The sequence below is a fragment of the Sinohyriopsis cumingii genome, chromosome 15 (genome assembly GCF_028554795.1).
Source record: "Sinohyriopsis cumingii isolate HCF-2022 chromosome 15, ASM2855479v2, whole genome shotgun sequence".
NCBI lineage: Eukaryota > Metazoa > Mollusca > Bivalvia > Unionida > Unionidae > Sinohyriopsis > Sinohyriopsis cumingii.
In genome coordinates this window covers 63,500,614-63,518,933 of record NC_142975.1, presented here as the reverse complement: position 1 = coordinate 63,518,933, position 18,320 = coordinate 63,500,614, and the positions used below count along the sequence as shown (strand labels likewise).

Genomic DNA, 18,320 nt, shown 5'->3' with positions numbered 1-18,320 from the left:
ATTGTATATACACACACATATTCATAATCAATTGCTCATGCAAGTCATCCATTTTTAAACCTTGTAGTTATATCTTCGCCAAAAGTGTTCTGTTGTGAATCCGAAAAGTCCACCCGGTTAGCTTGTTACACCATGATGCGTCCTTATTTCGCTGTTTTCTCTCGACGAAATGTCAGGACGTCCTTGGTTAGTGGACTTTATACCCTAGGATTAAAATATCAAAGATGGATCCATGTAAAAACCTAATAAAGAGGGGACGAATTGGCTCAAATGGAAACGTAAGATATAATCTTACAGCATCTGTAGAGTTCTGATTGCTTTATCTAGCCGCAATGTTCTAGAAATAGGCTGAAAAGTTTTTTTTTTCTCAAATTTTCCTACTGTTAGAACGGATCACTACTTTCGTACTGTTCAACAGGCGTTGAAATCAAAATCCTGTAATCAGAAGTTCAGTTAGTACAAACTCTTTCATTCAGTCTATTAATATGTGCGTGTTTTTCGTACCTGGTACCCGTCGAACGCACCTTATATCGCAGTTTGCTATCGACGAAATTCGTCAGGACTTCGTTCGAGAGTTGACTATCCCCAAGAGAGAAAATATAAAAGAAGGTTCCATGTCGAAACGGTTTAAAGATATAATGTTTTCACGGCACGTGTCTTAATCGACTTTCATCTAGCAGTAGATTTCTCGAAATCGCCTCGACGAATTTTTTTTATTAAAAAAATTTTTTAGAACGTGTATCTAGTTAGATAATTGGCAGTAAACTAAAACATCTGACGCAAATGTTTTTGTGTGTGGGACATGTTATTGTCCATATTTTGTTTCGGATAAATTGTGACCCACGTGTGAACCAAAATACATTTAACCCGCTAAGAGAGTAAACATTGCGTTCGCTGATGCGTGAAAATAGTATCGTTTAAACTTGCAATTTCAATAAATCATTGTTTATCTCACAAAGTAACCTAAAGGCTTCGGTGACTCCAGGTAGATCGCTTAGTTCCCAAGGATTATATGACAATCTTATAGGTCACAAACTCATAGACCCATTTTTCTACTGATAAATGTTAAGCCCTTGTCACCAGTAGTAATCCCAGGCATTGTGTTATTGAGAATTGTAAGGACAATATTTATTTTGAACTGGTATATAGCAAGAACTTAAACAAATGAAACGTAACTACTCAAGTTTTAAGAGCAAATGGACAATATATTTAGTCAACCATTTACTTTTGGTGCCTCGGGGTGAGAATAGACGTTACTGGATGGATAGTCGTCAAACAATGAGACATAGTGTGTCGATGACGTTAAAATACTAGATTTTAATATTTTGCCTTTTAAATTATTACTACCACTTGGTTTTGAGAAATCGCACCTGTTAACTAACTTTACGCAAATATTTAAGCCACTATTCGGGACACAGTTAATCTAGTTCACAATAAAACTGTCCCAAACCGTTTTATTGTCTGACTCACAAACGACTGCTTTAATATATACTACTTGATGAAGAAAGTGCATATTTGATGCAGAAATTGATATCAAACACCCAAGAGTATATGATCATAAACAGCTTCTCCTGTCGTGATAATCACAGCCTGAACTTGCGCGTGGAAGCGAATACATGGATATTTATCCCATTTCACGTGGTAACAGAGGAACTTGGATGAAGAAGGATGATATTTAGCTATTGGTTAGAAACAGCAAGCTGGAAACATCACAAACAAATTAAAAAATAGGAACGCCCCCAAGACCCTCACGTGGAAAATATGTACACAAAATACACGTTTGTGTTTGAAATATAGACCTTGTGATTAAATATAAATTTGAAAATAACCGACAGACGCTTTGCGCAAGAGTTTATATATGTGCTTTTGTGAACCTTTTTCTATTTATTACGTTAATGCCACAGTTTTATAGGACAATATTTTATCATTTGCAAAATAAAAAAGGAAGAAAAGTCAGTTGGTTCGCGGATGTTTAAGGTGTATGCCTGTTTTGTCCTTATCTCTAGCAGACGTAACTAATGTGAAAAGAATCCGTTTAGAGTTGTAATGCTTTCCTTATCTAGGTGATTTCTAAGATAGTGATATGACTAATTTTATGTTAGGACGAAAACGCGTATTCTTACTCAAATGAATTTCACTTGGACAGTAAATGGAAGAGTATGCTTGTAACACATTTGTTATCTTGCTACTATTCATAATATATTCTATATACATCATATATTGCAGAATGAATCCATATCGGCTGAGTTATTTCACGTATATTTCAAATGGTGATGCTAGTGTAACAAATTATATGATTTCCTCAATCGGTCTATTTAAATAATGTTTTGATTGTATGAATGAATATGTGAATTTCCCGATCATATATGAGTTCACTTTTCCAATTTGTCAACATTATAGCTCCTGTATACTCTTAGTAATGTATACCGATCAAATCATTACCATATTCAGCTAAAAGGAAAATTAGAAGAACGACTGAATGAATGAATTCTAAAGTGAGACAGTCTAATTTCCTAATTAAGCATACTCGTTGTTTCTGTATCTGCTTGCACTGATGAAGCTGTCCAATTTGTCTCTGATATGTACCGAAAGCCATCGTGTTTTATGTTAGAGCAGTATTATAAAGCACAATATTTTCAGGATGGTTTCTATTTTCTGTAGACACACGGAATTATTATATGCTCATTTTCTCCCCCATTAACTTTACATTGTCAGAATCGTGCAGTATTACCCGATATTGAACCCGCGCGACAATACACATATAGCATTCATATGCATAAAGGAACTGCTTTCTATTGTAAACAAACAATGGATGCATACGCCAGCACTTCTGATTTGTGTATAAATCATGTACACTCGCGTAAGGGGCTCTTTACGTTGTGGTTGTTTAAATTTGTTTCTGAATGAACTAAAACAGATGTTTCGTGGACTGCCACATACCAGCTGCTTTGGCACATTCCGCGTTGATACAATGTTTCGGATTTAGGCTAGCTACAGTATACAACAGACGCAAGAATTGGTCCTTACAAATAACATACAAGTGACAAGTCATATACTCTCTTCTTTAGCTGGTGATAAGAATGGCAAAATAAAATTTACTTACAGTTTTGTATCCTGAATTTCCTCAAAATGTATTTTCTTAATTCTGCAAATCCAAATTACATGAGCCATGTCATAGGTTCTCAATCTTGATTACGTATTTCGAAATTGTACTGTAATTTCGATGATAATTGCAATTACATCCTCCTTACTGCACTCAAAATGAAAAAAACATTAAATTCCATAGCGTCCTTTTGATAATTGCAAATGAAAGACTTCAAATATTTTCCACATTATGATTTCAAACATTCAATGACAGAAACAGAAACACATTTGCAGATGTCAACAGGCTTCTCCTTAGCGTCCTCAATCTCATGTATTTCATGTGGAATTGTCGCATACAAATCCAGTCCATAATCACGAAATTTCCTAGAATCGAGAATAATACCAAAGTCTATTCACTCGAGATCAAATCGAAAAGTTCTTGCAATGCACATTCATGCACAATATGACTCCAAATTTCAATTTTAACTAGACGCACCATTTTCTTTCCAAAGTTATGTCGAGCGTGCGGCTAAGTTCAAATTTATCTGGGCGGAGTTATGTGCGCAGTAATAATGATAATTTGTGCAATGATGAATATGAGCTTGTGTATTTAGCTTGGAATACGGCATACATTCATTTACGTTGTTTCTTGTAGAATAAAAAATGAGCATATAATAAAAAGGTTAATGCATTTGTATGTGAAAATATGAACTCGTTTTGTCAGAAGGTCGTACATTATTCCATCCAAATAGCTCGTTCATATTTTCCCATACAAATGCAGGAACCTATAAATATTGCACAAGTGATAGTTTCGTCATGAGTGGTCCATAATTTAATTACACAGAAATTTCCGCATAATGATATCCTTGATAATCAATGAACATGTTATGAGACAACAGTCATATAGAAGACAAATATCATTTCATTTTACAGATATTAGAAATATATTAGTACCAGTGATTTTAGCCGAGCCCATATATGTGACGACATCTTTAATCCCTTGGATAAAACCTATTTTATTGGGTTGTTGTTTAAAAGGGACCAATTATATTTTTAACTATAATATTAACATCATTGAAAACGATACATTTATAACACCATGTTTTGTCTACCCATATGTAGTACGAGAGATATCAGACAGTATTCTTATCTCATCTTGCTTCATATTATATAGTATGACTGAATGGTGTTTGCTCTTATTTTCATATATAAGTATTATACTGTGTTCAGTGTGTGATATGACGTTAGGCATGGTCCTTTTCTGATTTTTCAAAAATAGCATTTATACGATCAAGTATGAGAAAGTCAAGAAACCGTTTTGAGCATATTAGGGTTCATGTCACTGCAATCAAATCAAAACATGCTGCAGTAACATTACTGTCACAGCTTCTACTTCTAACCAAGTTACTGAGTTTAACTTTCTCTGACTTTTGCCACACAACAATTTAGGAGGGTACCGACATAATGCAATGAATTGCAAACGAATAATTTCTGTGTTATACACAACATTAGAAGGAGGAAGAATCAACTTCAGTCGAACAACAACATAAGACGATGACGCAAGAAACGAAAACGATGACTCTCAGCAGTCAATAATGTGTAATTAGTGTAACAGTGGATCTCTTACATCAGTTTCGGACCGAACATAAAGAAATAAGAGCGTTATATCGAACCTACCTGTGAAAACCAAAGAACAAGAGACATATACTTTCTACAATATCTATAACATCAAAAGCAACAACAGCAAGAACAGCAGCAAGGACAATGATGCCAAGATTGTTTGACTCGTACTAAGACATTCAAAGAAATCACTTCGAGCTATTAATAGAAAATCTTTTGACGTTGTTAAACTGGCAATTTCATGACAACCAAAATTGCTCATAAAATTGATGTTATCCTTGTATTGCCCAATCAAACCAAACAAAGAAAGTACGTGTGCGTCTGAAGAAAATCTAACATTATTTTTATACAAATAGTATGCTTGCATATAAACTCTTTTCGGGGGAAGTGATTTATAACCGAAACATGCTATTGACTTCCAAAGGAGGCCCTATTGTCATCCGCAATGTTCCGTTCCCACGGTGAAACATCTTTTCATGACTAGTTTTAATTTTCCATTTGGGTTATAATGGTACAGTAACCTGTAATAATGTTTTTCCAAGCTATTTTCATAACATGTAATCCATAAGGCGTCTATGCCGCTCTTTTTAGCTACTCCTGGAGTGCTCTCTCTCTCTCTCTCTCTCTCTCTCTCTCTCTCTGAATGCAACAAGAAGAAAAGTCCTGAAATATCAGAGTGAATTTTTGAGGCCAGTTTTCATGATATCAACAAAATTTACTATCTTCTCACAAACCACACTAGCGGCACAAAACCATAAAATATCGTACACACCCTAATCGGTATAAGACACTAATAAAATCGCTATTGTACGCCCCTGAAACCCTCCTCACTGATTGCTAGAACAACAAATGTTTATCAGGGAAATGTATGAAGCATCAGCCAGACGAAACTTGACCTAGTAGTCGTATGTCACGTATCTAGGCTAACTTATTTAGCCCATAACGCTTTCTTGTTAAGTATAATTAAACTAAATTGAACGAATCGCCCGAGGTGATTACGTCTGATACACGTGTGCATCAGAACGGTACATCAGTACCCGGACCCAATATTTGTATGACATTGTTATTAGCTGAGTATGAAAGAAAGCGAAACATGATGTCATCAGACACGTGGCAAAGCACACAAATAGCGATCGGAAACTTCAGTATAAATACAAGCACCTTAACCTTATCTAGCAAAATACTACCGAACGCTGATGATGGCATTATGTCGTATCTCGTTCCATATATTGGCGTTGTTCCTGCTATTAGTAGCACATGAACAAACGGCCGCTGTAGCCACTTGTCCACATGAAGATGCATCTCTTAAATTATGGTCAGATCCGACAACGTGGTCTTCAGGAAAGGTAATGTTGTCTTTTCTATTTTTCTTTTTGTTATTTGATTGCATTTTTAACATCGTTTAATCCAAATGCCTTTAAACGGTGTAAATAAAGTCTTAAAACATCAAAATATGTGTTTTATTGGACAATTAATTATCAGAAACATTTTATTCCTATGATCATTTACAATTCCAAACATGTCTGCGTTCACAGTATTACATTTAATCGACTATGGTGGTTGTATTGTTGTTTCAATTTGGTTATATATGCAGCGAGCATAGGTGTTATCTAACAAAATGCGGTAGCTATCGACCCCGAAGGGGAGGCAGATTTAGAATCCATTTTGTTTGCTTTGGTTGGTTATTGGTTTACATATTTTAAATATGAAGAAGAGAATTTATAATTTTTGTGCAAAGAGCAGGGATACCACTACCACCACCACCACTAGTATGTCTTCAACACCATTATTCTTCAATGACCGTACCACTTTTATTGGCTACAAACAGTTATGTTCGCTATAATGCATACATACATTCAATAAAGGCAGTTTGGTAAGGAGATTTCAGATAGGTATTCAAACGTAATAAGTGGCGAACCCGTTTACATCTATAAGAGATGGCAAGATTGATAAAATCGACGGGAAATGGAAAACAAAAATAAAACAAAATCAGAAACCTTACTCACAAGAGGCTTCAGATATTAAGAAATAGATGTGAACATCATTGCAACATCTGAACATAGATGGTATACGTTATTACGAAAAGAACACGATATTATGAATGAGATGATGATGACGACGACGACGATGAGAATAATGATGATGGTTGTAGCAATGTGTGAAAACTATCAGAAATCTACCTGAAAACAAGATCAATAGAAACAAGTTTTTTTTTCACATTTTCACATTTACCAGTCTGCAATTAATTTTAAAATAAGACAGATAGATTGAAGGATCTGACTAACTATTCGCAAACCGAATGATTATTAACATTTACGTACTTTGCCAATTTCTTTATACCATATAACAATTGTATTCAAGTTATTTTTATGTGCTAACTTTGTAGTAAGATACCTGACTCGATATAACGTTTGATAGCGGGATCCTATTTTGTAGTCTGAAGTCACATCTGTGTATAAATCTGTATTAGACGTATGAAATATTTCGGTTGTGTCTTTTCTCGCATGCTAAGGGAAATCTGTAACACTTAGGGTGGCTGCCCTACATTATTAATACTAGGCGTTAGTTTTCATTGCAGCTAAAGGTAATTATTAGGTGTTGCCAGGAGATATTTTCTTAGCGTATTGCAAAATGGAAATTGTATATGCTTAGCACCCATCAGAGCTGCCGAGCAAGTGAGACTAAGCCTGTTATTTAATCACTTGATATTGTGACCTCGCCATTGTGAAATATTTCAATGTTCATGCAGACTTTCCTTTCTGAAGAGATCGTGACTATTTAGTCTTGAACACTAATAACAAGAGAGGTAAGTAGTAATACCCTTCGAACAAGTGGACTTCTATGTTAAATTTGGGTGGGGTTGTACCCTACGGACAATGGGAATTTAACATTCTTGCCACCGTGACGTCATCATTCCTATTGTCCCTATACAAACCCACTATTTTTGATGCCAGACAGTCCCAACATTTTTGACCCTAGACAGTCCCAATCCATTGTCCCTATACATCCAATGTTAAAATTCCTCATGTTAAATTCCCATTGTAGGTAGGGTACAACCACGTAAATTTAACATAGAAGTCCCTTTGTCCGTAGGGTATCACCTATTACTACTTATGTAGAAAATAAAGAAACAAGAATGCCATGAGCAAATGAAATTTACAAAACGGATCGATATATTTCTATCCTTCGTGAGCCTGGGGTATATCAAGCGAACATCGGACATATTGTGATAATTTTCCATTGTTGACCGGTGTAATCATCTCATCAATGTATAATATCGTTTTTAATTATCTAGGTATTATGGATCTGCTACTGATGTCATCCAATATATATATATATATATATATATATATATATATATATATATATATATATATATATATATATATATATATATATATATATCTGTCTCCTATAGCATATATGCTTTCCAACATATTATTATTATTATTATTATTATTATTATTATTATTATTATTATTATTATTATTATTATTATTATTATTCAGCCAGCTGTTGGCGCCAATGTGACAATCGACACGGGCATACTCCTAGATGAATCAACCCTTACCCTGACAGGCATTGTAGTGATCTCTAGTGGGAAGCTCGTATTCAGTCCTAACGTGGATATCACGCTAACAGTAAACTTTATAGAGATATCAGGAGAGGTCATCATTGGAAGTGAATCTTGTCTTCATCAAGGAAACGTTCATGTAACACTTGCCGGTAAGAACTGAATTTCCCAACATGTCATCGATTCATTTAATTGTTCTGCATGTTATTCATATCTAAGATATTACTGCATATTACGTCTAAATAATAAATACTAGATTAGATGCAAAAGAGTTGAAGAAGCATGGCGAAATAAATTGATGAGATAGACAAAATAGAATAGTGTGATCTAATCTTTGACGCAAACGTATAGAAACTTTCAAATGCTAATTATGTACGTAATAGGTTCAAGCGTCAAAGTCTCATCGTATATTACTTTTACGACTAACAGACTAATGGCTGTTTATGAAAATAAGTTAATGGCAATATATCTACCATAGTTTTTGTATGATAGGTTGCATTTCACGTAACTGCGTATTAGTGTGATGTTAGAAGAGATGTTGGGGGAGAATAAACAGGAAATAATGCAAGTGCAAGAGATGAGTAGATGAACTTATATCGGACAGGATATAGAGGACCGATAACAACAATGACGAATAACAATGACGAATATCGATTCATTTACCCATTTACCCATTTTTCTGTGTTTTTTGACAGGAAAGCGCGGTGATTTCCCAGAAATCGGAAAGTCAATTTTAGTGAAGAGCGGTGGTACACTGGAGGTTCATGGCAAGAGAAAGTTGTCCTGGACTAAACTGGATGGAACTCTACAGAAGCTCTCCAAATCAAACGGAATTCTTTATGATCATAGCGTATGTGTACAATTGAAAATATCCAGTAGATGTTTCTTCAATGTCTTGTAGCATTCTTGTCCATTCGCGATTTAAGCGTTCTTCCGAATGGCAACCTTGTAACCAAACTGTCTTCAACACCGTCTGAGAGAGGGTGATCTTATTTGGTTTTTCATTACTGCAAAATTAGTATATTATGATTCTATTCCGTATACAGCCCTGATATGAAGTAGATTAGATTAGTCTGACCTTGTTATGGGTAATTTGGAAACGCAATTTTATTCTACACCCTGTTTAACCAATTGAGGTCGGACGATCATATTTGGTCTTTTGTTTCGCAAAGATTGTGCATGACAAAGACCTTTTCTCAATGATAGATACAAGCCAGTGTTGGGGTCAAAGTCAAACCACTAATAGACCTATATCTGCTATTGGCTCTACCAGAATATTGTTTTTATCGTAACTTATCTTTGGGTGCATGTACAGATGCATTTCTGGTCAGTTTTGATAGAATAATCGGAAAACGGGAAAGAAATTATTCTTCCCAGTGCCGAATATAACTGACATCAGAGTCTTATTTACCTATATTCTTTCACAATCAAAGCGTTTAGTATCATGCTAATTATTAGAATTATTTATTGTCTTCCTCCAAGGAATATTCCTAACTGGTAAATTAGTTTTTTCTGAAGTGCATTTAACGTGCATATGTTTATTCCTTGACTGATGCTCAACAATCTATAAATCAAAGTAGAATATAAATATATTTAACAGTTTACTTATTTAGCCATCTCTACGTTTCCATCCATCTAGCTTGATCTTTACGATTAATTTTGTTATGTGTTTGTATTTCATCCCATCTATTTTTCACTGATTCGACAAAGAAATCTAGCTGTTCTGCTAAGCTTATTTGTCTTATCTCAGTTTTGTTATCTCAGTCCGGTCGTCTCGGTCATGGTGTTCATGCAATAGGAAATTCTTTTACAATGAAGATACCTTTGCTGTTTTCTGTTGTGCCTTACGGAGTTGTTATAAAATCTAACAACATCAACACCTACAACAACCGAAAACAACGAATACATATCATAACGAAATTCACTAATAAAGCAATTGAAGGTATCTGCAACTCTAATAACACAAAACCAAACCATTTTGAGACACGCACACACACATACACACACGACGTTGAGCTTTTTGATATAGTTCGAGGCACACAGGCTATACACATCGCTGGCTACAGAAATCCATACTCTCTGCAAAGCCGGCACAAAATCATCAATGTATTATGTCATGCTGGTTTTCTCAACTTTGTCCAACAACAACACTCCACACCAGATGACTCAGACACAGTAAAGCAATTTCGAATGACAACATCTGCACCTACCAACCAGACTGATAATTCATCAGGTCCCACGCTATTCCACAAGTAGATTTCCTTGTAGTATGTCATTGCAATAGCGATTGCTACATCTTTGCTATTTCCATGAAAGAAAATATAAATTTCCCAGAAAGTCATGAATTTGAAATCTCCTCAGCTACTACACACTTGATTAAAACTGTATCCAGTAGGCCTCTTGTAATGCAAAGTATGGTGCCATTTTCTGCCATAGTACGTGTTCCAAATTGGCACTGTTGAAAGTTACATATTATCCATTTAAAATATTAATTATGTATAGTTATTCTAGTATGGCATACATCGATTCAATGTATTAATACAGTAATAATCTCAAATGTTTTTATGTTTCTATTTTCTCATGCGTAGAATATATGTACTTTTTGTCGACAGGTCTTCTAATTGATCTCATTAACATATTCATATTAATGTGCGGTATTGATATAGCTATAGCACGTTTCTCCAAACCGCTTGTTGTGTAATACTTCCAACACATAACAATTATGACTTTTTTCTTGATTTTGTTGCTGTTACGAGGAACGGCATATACAACTAGACTACACTTAGAAAATTATTCATATTTTCATAAATAGTATAAAACTTGATGACCTTTACATAACGTGAGAGGCTATACTATTAGCTCATTGATAATATGCGTGTTGCATTTGCTAGCTATATTGCAAGCATGCCGGGTACCATTAATTTAATTGAAAAAAGATGAGTGAGGAACACTATCTATGTCGGTGTTTGAACTAAGACAAGAAAATCCAGTCACGGGGTTACATTAGTTATCTCTCCGCGTGGCATAGCCTCGTGGGAGACAGAAATATAACCCTTTGACTGGGATTTCCTTGTCTCTGTTCAAACACCAACATAAATTCTATAAATATATATTAATCCATCCTTACATTCTCATTCAGGTGGATGGACCCAACGATCCTGACAGTTGGATGGACGCCCTTGTAGCATACGTCTTCGAAATCAATACCCTAAATCAGCCTGTGAAAAAGAAATTTGAAGTGTTTGGGTTTTACTCTTGGAATGAACTTAAAAAGCGGGATACTTTACGAAAAATGATTACAGGTACGCTTGAGCAATATCTGTCGACGTCAAGCTTTGCAAACAATTTTTTTCTTCTAATTTTAGGTTATAAAGAATTTAAATTAAATATGTAAAATCAAAAGGAGTATCCTTATTTGATTAAGTATAGAATTGTGCTTATTCATTTCATCCTTGGGTACATGAAATCCTTGTTTTAATACAGAATAGATAGAGCCTCCGATTATCTTGAGTGAAACTAAATCTGAACGATGACGTTATTATTATATGTGTGTGTTTCTCTTTTCACAGAATTAGCAAACAACGAGGTGCTTTTGTTCTCGCTGAGAAAGAATTTGATCTTGACCAATGATTTAACCGAAATCTACAACGCATTTGAAACTTTAGTTTTTGGAAGTGTGACAGGCACAAGCAAGCTGAGGACAGTCAGCAACAACATGAATGCATACGCAGCCTTGGTGTATAAAAGTAAAATTTCACATTTTAAAATAAACGTAATTTGTAATAAATCGAGCCATCCTCCATGCAGAAATGAAATGTTTGTAGCCAAATTCAATTTCATTAGTGAATTATTATTAGTTTCACGACTCCCAGGCATTCTTAAATTTGATACAAATCCCAATACTACAAAAAATTCCAAACAAGTCCTTTGAATTTGCATTCATATAACGTGTTCAGGAACATTTCCAAATACCAAACAGCAACTTAAATTATGAATTGGAAAAATACGCGCACTTTTTTATAATTCATTGCTCCTAAGGAATGAGCAAAGTTTATCAGTGATTGTTTTACTTAATACAATAGAGAAATAGTATTAAATGGTTTATATGTGTCATTTATCTTCTCTATACATGATCCTAATAATATTATCTCCTTGCAAATGACCATTTTGATTCATTCTGCTTTGCTGTTTGCATGTCTGTGTATGTATGTATGTATGTATGTATGTATGTATTTGTGTGTGTGTGTGTGTGTGTGTGTGTGCAAGCGTGCGTGCGTGCGTGCATGTATGTATGCGTGCCAGACCATAAACATTTTATACTATTGCAGCTTCCACTGGTGTAGTGGTGAAAGAGACAATCACTCCTCCATCCAGCTCAGGAAGTCTTGCCTCCGCTGAATTGACTCTTTGGGACAAAGGGCTGAAGTTTCTTGTGGAGAGCTTGACTGACACTGACGAATCCTGGAAAGCCAAACAGAATTTTTTCATCTTTACTACTTTTGCCGCCTATCCCATAATAACTCTCATCGATTATGTGACCACATGGAATATTGGTAATAATCAATTTGTTTGTTAGGACATGCATACATGGACTCAAAACCACTCTAAAATTTAAATACACCAGACATCAACAGCAAGCTCCTTAGCAGCATAGAGCTGTAATAAACCATTAGTTATCAATAGTTTTACCTAGCTCAGCTCAGTAAGTATTAGGACGTAGAAATAATCATAGAAGTTCTAATAGAAGGACATCATGCTTAGTTCAAAGGTAAGATGTGCCATAAGATTTAAGGTAAATGGATGCTAAGTGAATATAAAGAAAGAATTTGTAGAATTCCTCTTTGCATATTGATATGATGGCATACACAATCTATTAGCCTGTCTGGAGGAATAATAATAATAATAATAATGAATGAGCGTGTACTTTAGATCTCATCCCATCTTATTAAAGGGGACAAGGTCGTTATTTCCTCCACTGATTATGATTGGAACCAGGCGGAAGAGGGGACAATAATAGAATGTTCTTCATGTAGCAACAAGCAAGTCAGGATAGACTGTAAGTAAACCTTTACGCTTTTGATAATTATAAACAATATCATCGTGCACTGTACATAATTGTAAATAGTTGCAATAGAAATCTAACTAGCAATTGACAAGGTAGAGATACACGTTGTTTTGTGTTGTGTTTTTTTGTGTTCTATAATACACCTTTAAAGGTAATAAACGTACGAAAATACATTGGACACGATGTTTATCTCTGACTGAAGTATTACTCACACCTTTATAGACGGTGTTAGTGTCTATCACTGTTTAAAAATATTATTTAAGGAAAACAACTGCGCGCCAATGCCGAACAGCTTTAATAAGAAAAAAGTGATACACTTTCAGTGCATGTCAACACTTTCGTCTTCATAGTTTTGCATTTTGTAGTAAGCAGGGTGGATACTAGGTCTGTACAAAAATAGGAGACAGTGGTGGTGCTCGTGCGGAATCTTCTACATACATTATTAAATGGTTGATTTCTTCGCATTACCAGTACCACCCCGTTACACTCACTGGGGCGGGGTAGAAGATGGAGTAGTAGACATGAGAGCAGAGGTGGCGCTGTTGAGCAGAAACATTATTTTTGAGGGCAAAATGGAGGCTAGTTGTTACGTCAATGATGCCAATAGTCCAGGAAAGTGCAGCAACTTCAACTATGACACGTTTGGGGGACACATCAAGGTACAAGCCGAATTTATATCATATACAATTTCAGCATATGTACATAATACTTGTCAATAAATGTGATACATTCAGCTTATTGCCAGGAATTAACGCTAGATTCATTTTGACCATAAAATGTGGCCTTGTACATATTTACCATAAACATATATGTCATTAACAATATATTCTTCCTTGACATTACGTCATTAATGCATCCATAATCATGCATTTTCCTCGTAGAAGGTGGAATTCTGCTGCTATATATAGTTTAGACATATACATGCATGTACTTTGGTTTCATTTCAGTTTTTATACGGTTTTAAGAATGGGAGAGTAGAAGGAACTGAACTGTATCACATGGGACAACAGACCGATTTGGGTATGCGTGCTTAAAGCCGTGTTTGTTCACAATAAATACATGATTAAGGAAAATATTATCATTATCTCTCTGATCAATCTATCATACTGCTTTTGTAATAGCATGTTTTAAGGAAATAAGAAATTATTCTTAACTTTACACCGGCTATGATTATATCCGTACATTTAACGAAGTTTTCAAGAATGCGTTTCTTGTCTTTTTTCCCAATAGCCATATAGGATTACTTGTGATGTCTATGGCTTTTGTCGAAAATTTAAAACAAAAAGACAAAATACAAATAATAGCAATGCATTAAAGTTCAGAAAATCATACATGAATCTTCTGCATGTAATTTCCACAAGATATGTCAGAGAGGATTCCTTAAAACATCATCATTAAATTTACCAATTGCATTTGTAATATTCTGAGTTGCGCTTTTCTTTATTCTGTCTTTCTTCTAGCTTTAGTTAACTCGATGCTTTTATTGATTATACTAGTGATGAGACGTTTGTTTTGTATGAGCATTGAGACGGTCAAGCCATAAAATTACTGACATAAATTGGATCAAGACATGTGACTGATATACATTTAAATATTTTAATTCGCGTTCCTTCCAGGTTCATATCCCGTTCACTTCCATATGTGCAAAGACACGAGAAATTACACCAACAGACCTTACGTCAAGGAGAACAGTATACACCATACCTTTGCTAGATGTGTAACTATCCATGGAACTCACGGTGTATTGGTAAGAGATCTCATTTTGTCAAATAAAAGTGAAACTTCTTTATATGTCATATTTATTACTTCCAAAATATTAGATGGGTATTTCCCTCACACCGTAATCGTTTAGACTCTACAATTTCTAGACGTCACAATTCTCATGCTAACCCCTTGAATACCAAAACTTGCGAATATGTTATTTACAAGACCTTTTGGGATAACAGGAACATTATTTTAGCTATTATCTGTAATTACTTAGAATCATATTGTTTCTCAGCTTTGTTTAAATGGTCGTCGAAATCATGCTTCTTAGCAACAATGTCACTTTAAAATTGAAAATTAGACTGAATAACTGGATCAAAATTTCAACAACGCAAATTTTAAAGTCATGTCCAATCGTTTGATTTCGGAAATTGTAAGTTACGCCTAAAAATCAGTTAGATATATTGCTCAGTTCTAGCTGTTCTTGTGACTTAGATCTGACTTTCCGCCTAAGCAGATTCAAATGTCACTAAATTTAGTCTTAAAGTTTAGTCTGTTTGTGGAGTTCAGAATGTTTGGTTCATTTGAGATCAAACTTATATTTCTTCTGATCAAACTTACATTTCTTCTGATTAAACTTAAATTTATTCTGATCAGACTTAAATGTCTTCTGATCAGACTTATATTTCGTCAAAATAAGTCTTAAATTTTGTCCAGACTCAAAATTTAGTAAATGTCTAAAATTTAAGCCAGTTTTAAACTTCGGCGTAAATGCGTAAATATTTGTTTAAACCTCTATTTATGTTCTGTAGGTGAAATCTGTGACAGGTTCAGGATTCTAAAATTCAGGTTTAGACTCGGTTATGTGTTGATTGATCTTATCCAGTCCAGGACTTGTATTGGTAAAAGCATCATGTTTGTACAGAACGCTCATTGCATGTAGAAATGAACCCGTTTCAGTCTAAAACAAAATTCCACTCGTAAAAGACTGTTCCGTTGTTTTTAGCGGACCCGCCCTCCATGCAAATGACAGAAAACTTTCCAACACAAACCTTCACTTTTTGAGTATATGGTGACAGTATCAGGACATTTGTATTGTATATATATCACGATACCAATTTTATACGCGAATATTAAGTAGTTAGGTCTCATTGATGGAAATAAAAACTAATTTGTGCATTTGAATTTTTGAAAGATAGTCAGATTACTGTGCAACTTGCAAAGTCTCCATTTTGATTATGCAAACAATAACCTAGATTTTAGTTTTTATGCGAACTGATCCATCGGTAGTACTTTGGAATTATTAAATAAATTATCACATCGCAAATAGTTCATCTTATAGCTATCTATTAATTAATAAAGGAACTGAGTAGGCAGATCAAACCTTTGCTTCCAGAGACGATCACATTAAAATGTGTACTATATACAGTATAAATAAAATTTATTTACAACTAAATGGCTAAAAGCAAAACTCCTGTTTTAACTATAATTTGTGGCGTTTCCCTTGGGTCTTCTGGATATTCAATGATTTGGTACCCTGGTAACAAACCCGACTCCTGCGAAACATCTCATATTGCTAATTAATTTGTGTCACACAAACGGAAATGGTTCCGTTGAAACAAATCGAACAACTGCTGGGTTTTTGCATTGATAGCATGCCTGAATTGAATTGCGCGTCAGTTCGTGTGATATGATGTAAAGTTTGTTATCTTAAAATAGAACTGAATTAGGAGTTGATTTATAGACGATCGATAATATAAAGCGAAATGGACCGAATGTTACCTTATGTGTTGGTGATTTCAAAGTATTCAAAGCGTCAAAAACTTCGTTAAAGAAGAGAACATTTATACCCATTGAACAAAAGATCAAATGACCCATTATCATACATACTATCAAATGGCAGAGATGAAATCCCAGCAAATTGCCGGTAAATTCTCACATTTTCATGGGGGAAAAATCCATTGTGAATTCCGCTTCACACGGCATGATTTCTAACGTCCCTAAAATGTTCGTTATATTAGTTTTATGTACCATGGCCGCTCTTTATGACATCTACATTGGTATTTTAACTTTTGTTATATAAACGTATTTATTCATAATATGCTATACATCTTATTTCAATCGCTAAAGCCTCTCAAAATAAAATGCTTCCTCTGTGAAGAAATATTTTGGTTAATTTACACGCTGGGCATTTTCCTCCTGTCGTTAATGTCATTTTTAAAATGATCTCTATCAAGTCATGTCACGTTATTCTGCTGCTGACCCTGTCTGTATATAAATATTAATGAGTTATATTAATTATATTATAGGTCAAGGACAATGTTTGCTATCGTTCTCTTGGGCACTCTTACTTTCTGGAGGACGGTGGGGAAAAGTATAATACATTGGATGGGAATTTGGCTCTTGGAACCTTGAAGGCAAAGCTCATCCCATCTGATAGGTAAGTTTATTAGGCTATATTATAATAAACTTGTTATGTCGTAATGAATAACACAAAGTGCATCCTCAGAGTTAAACGTGTAGCTTTAGTTTGGAATCTTCTACTGTGTTACTGAAAAAGGTAGCTTTTGTTTTTAATTTTAAATACATACGCATTGTGAACAAATGTACCAAAATGTTTCAAACATTAATAAAAAAAATTGTGCTAAGTTATCTTATATTCATAAAACTATTGCAACAATTCAGTGAGTTTGTGGTTATCTTTTGCAAATTTTGCATTTGAATTATACAATGATTTGTTAGGATTCTTTTTTCTTTAATTATTTTTCTTTCAGACAAGACATTGAAAATAAAGATACATTTTCTTACATAAATGAACAAATTTCAATTTCTGATCTTTTTGTAGTGACCCTACATCCTACTGGATGACCAATCCTCTGAATTACCTAAAAAACAATGCTGGTGCTGGTGGCGAGGTATGTTGTTTTGTCCACGTGTTTAGCACGAATTTCATTCTTTTGAATACAGTTTGTAAAATCAGGAGCAACTCATTTTATGAAAAGAAAGTTCATCCTACAACGCACACAACTGATTAGTTAACTTACAAAATGGTTAAAATCATACAAACGTAGCTTTACAAAAATGTTCAAGTTGCTTCCTGCAAGAAGGCCGGTTTTTATTCCTAACCTAAACCAAGATGATTCGATTCTTTTGGGTGTTTTAAGTCTTATTGGTCTAATGAATTTTGTGAATACACGTTTTATTTCACCACAATTTTGATAAGCATGATTTTCATCAATTCAGGGGAAAGGAATTTGGTACATTTATCCAGAG

General features: G+C 34.6%; 1 protein-coding gene across 1 annotated transcript in view; it reads left to right on the top strand.

The window, feature by feature from the left end:
- LOC149781946 (cell surface hyaluronidase-like) overlaps positions 1-18,320 on the top strand; it is a 29,257-nt gene that overhangs the window by 4,243 nt on the left and 6,694 nt on the right. Inside the window, exons 2-10 of the mRNA XM_089935041.1 lie at positions 8,214-8,430; positions 8,974-9,128; positions 11,418-11,580; positions 12,607-12,831; positions 13,815-14,002; positions 14,291-14,363; positions 14,960-15,090; positions 17,357-17,487; positions 17,893-17,962. Of these exons, the coding sequence (XP_089791167.1) occupies positions 8,214-8,430; positions 8,974-9,128; positions 11,418-11,580; positions 12,607-12,831; positions 13,815-14,002; positions 14,291-14,363; positions 14,960-15,090; positions 17,357-17,487; positions 17,893-17,962 (1,353 nt within the window). The remainder of the gene's footprint in view (positions 1-8,213; positions 8,431-8,973; positions 9,129-11,417; positions 11,581-12,606; positions 12,832-13,814; positions 14,003-14,290; positions 14,364-14,959; positions 15,091-17,356; positions 17,488-17,892; positions 17,963-18,320) is intronic.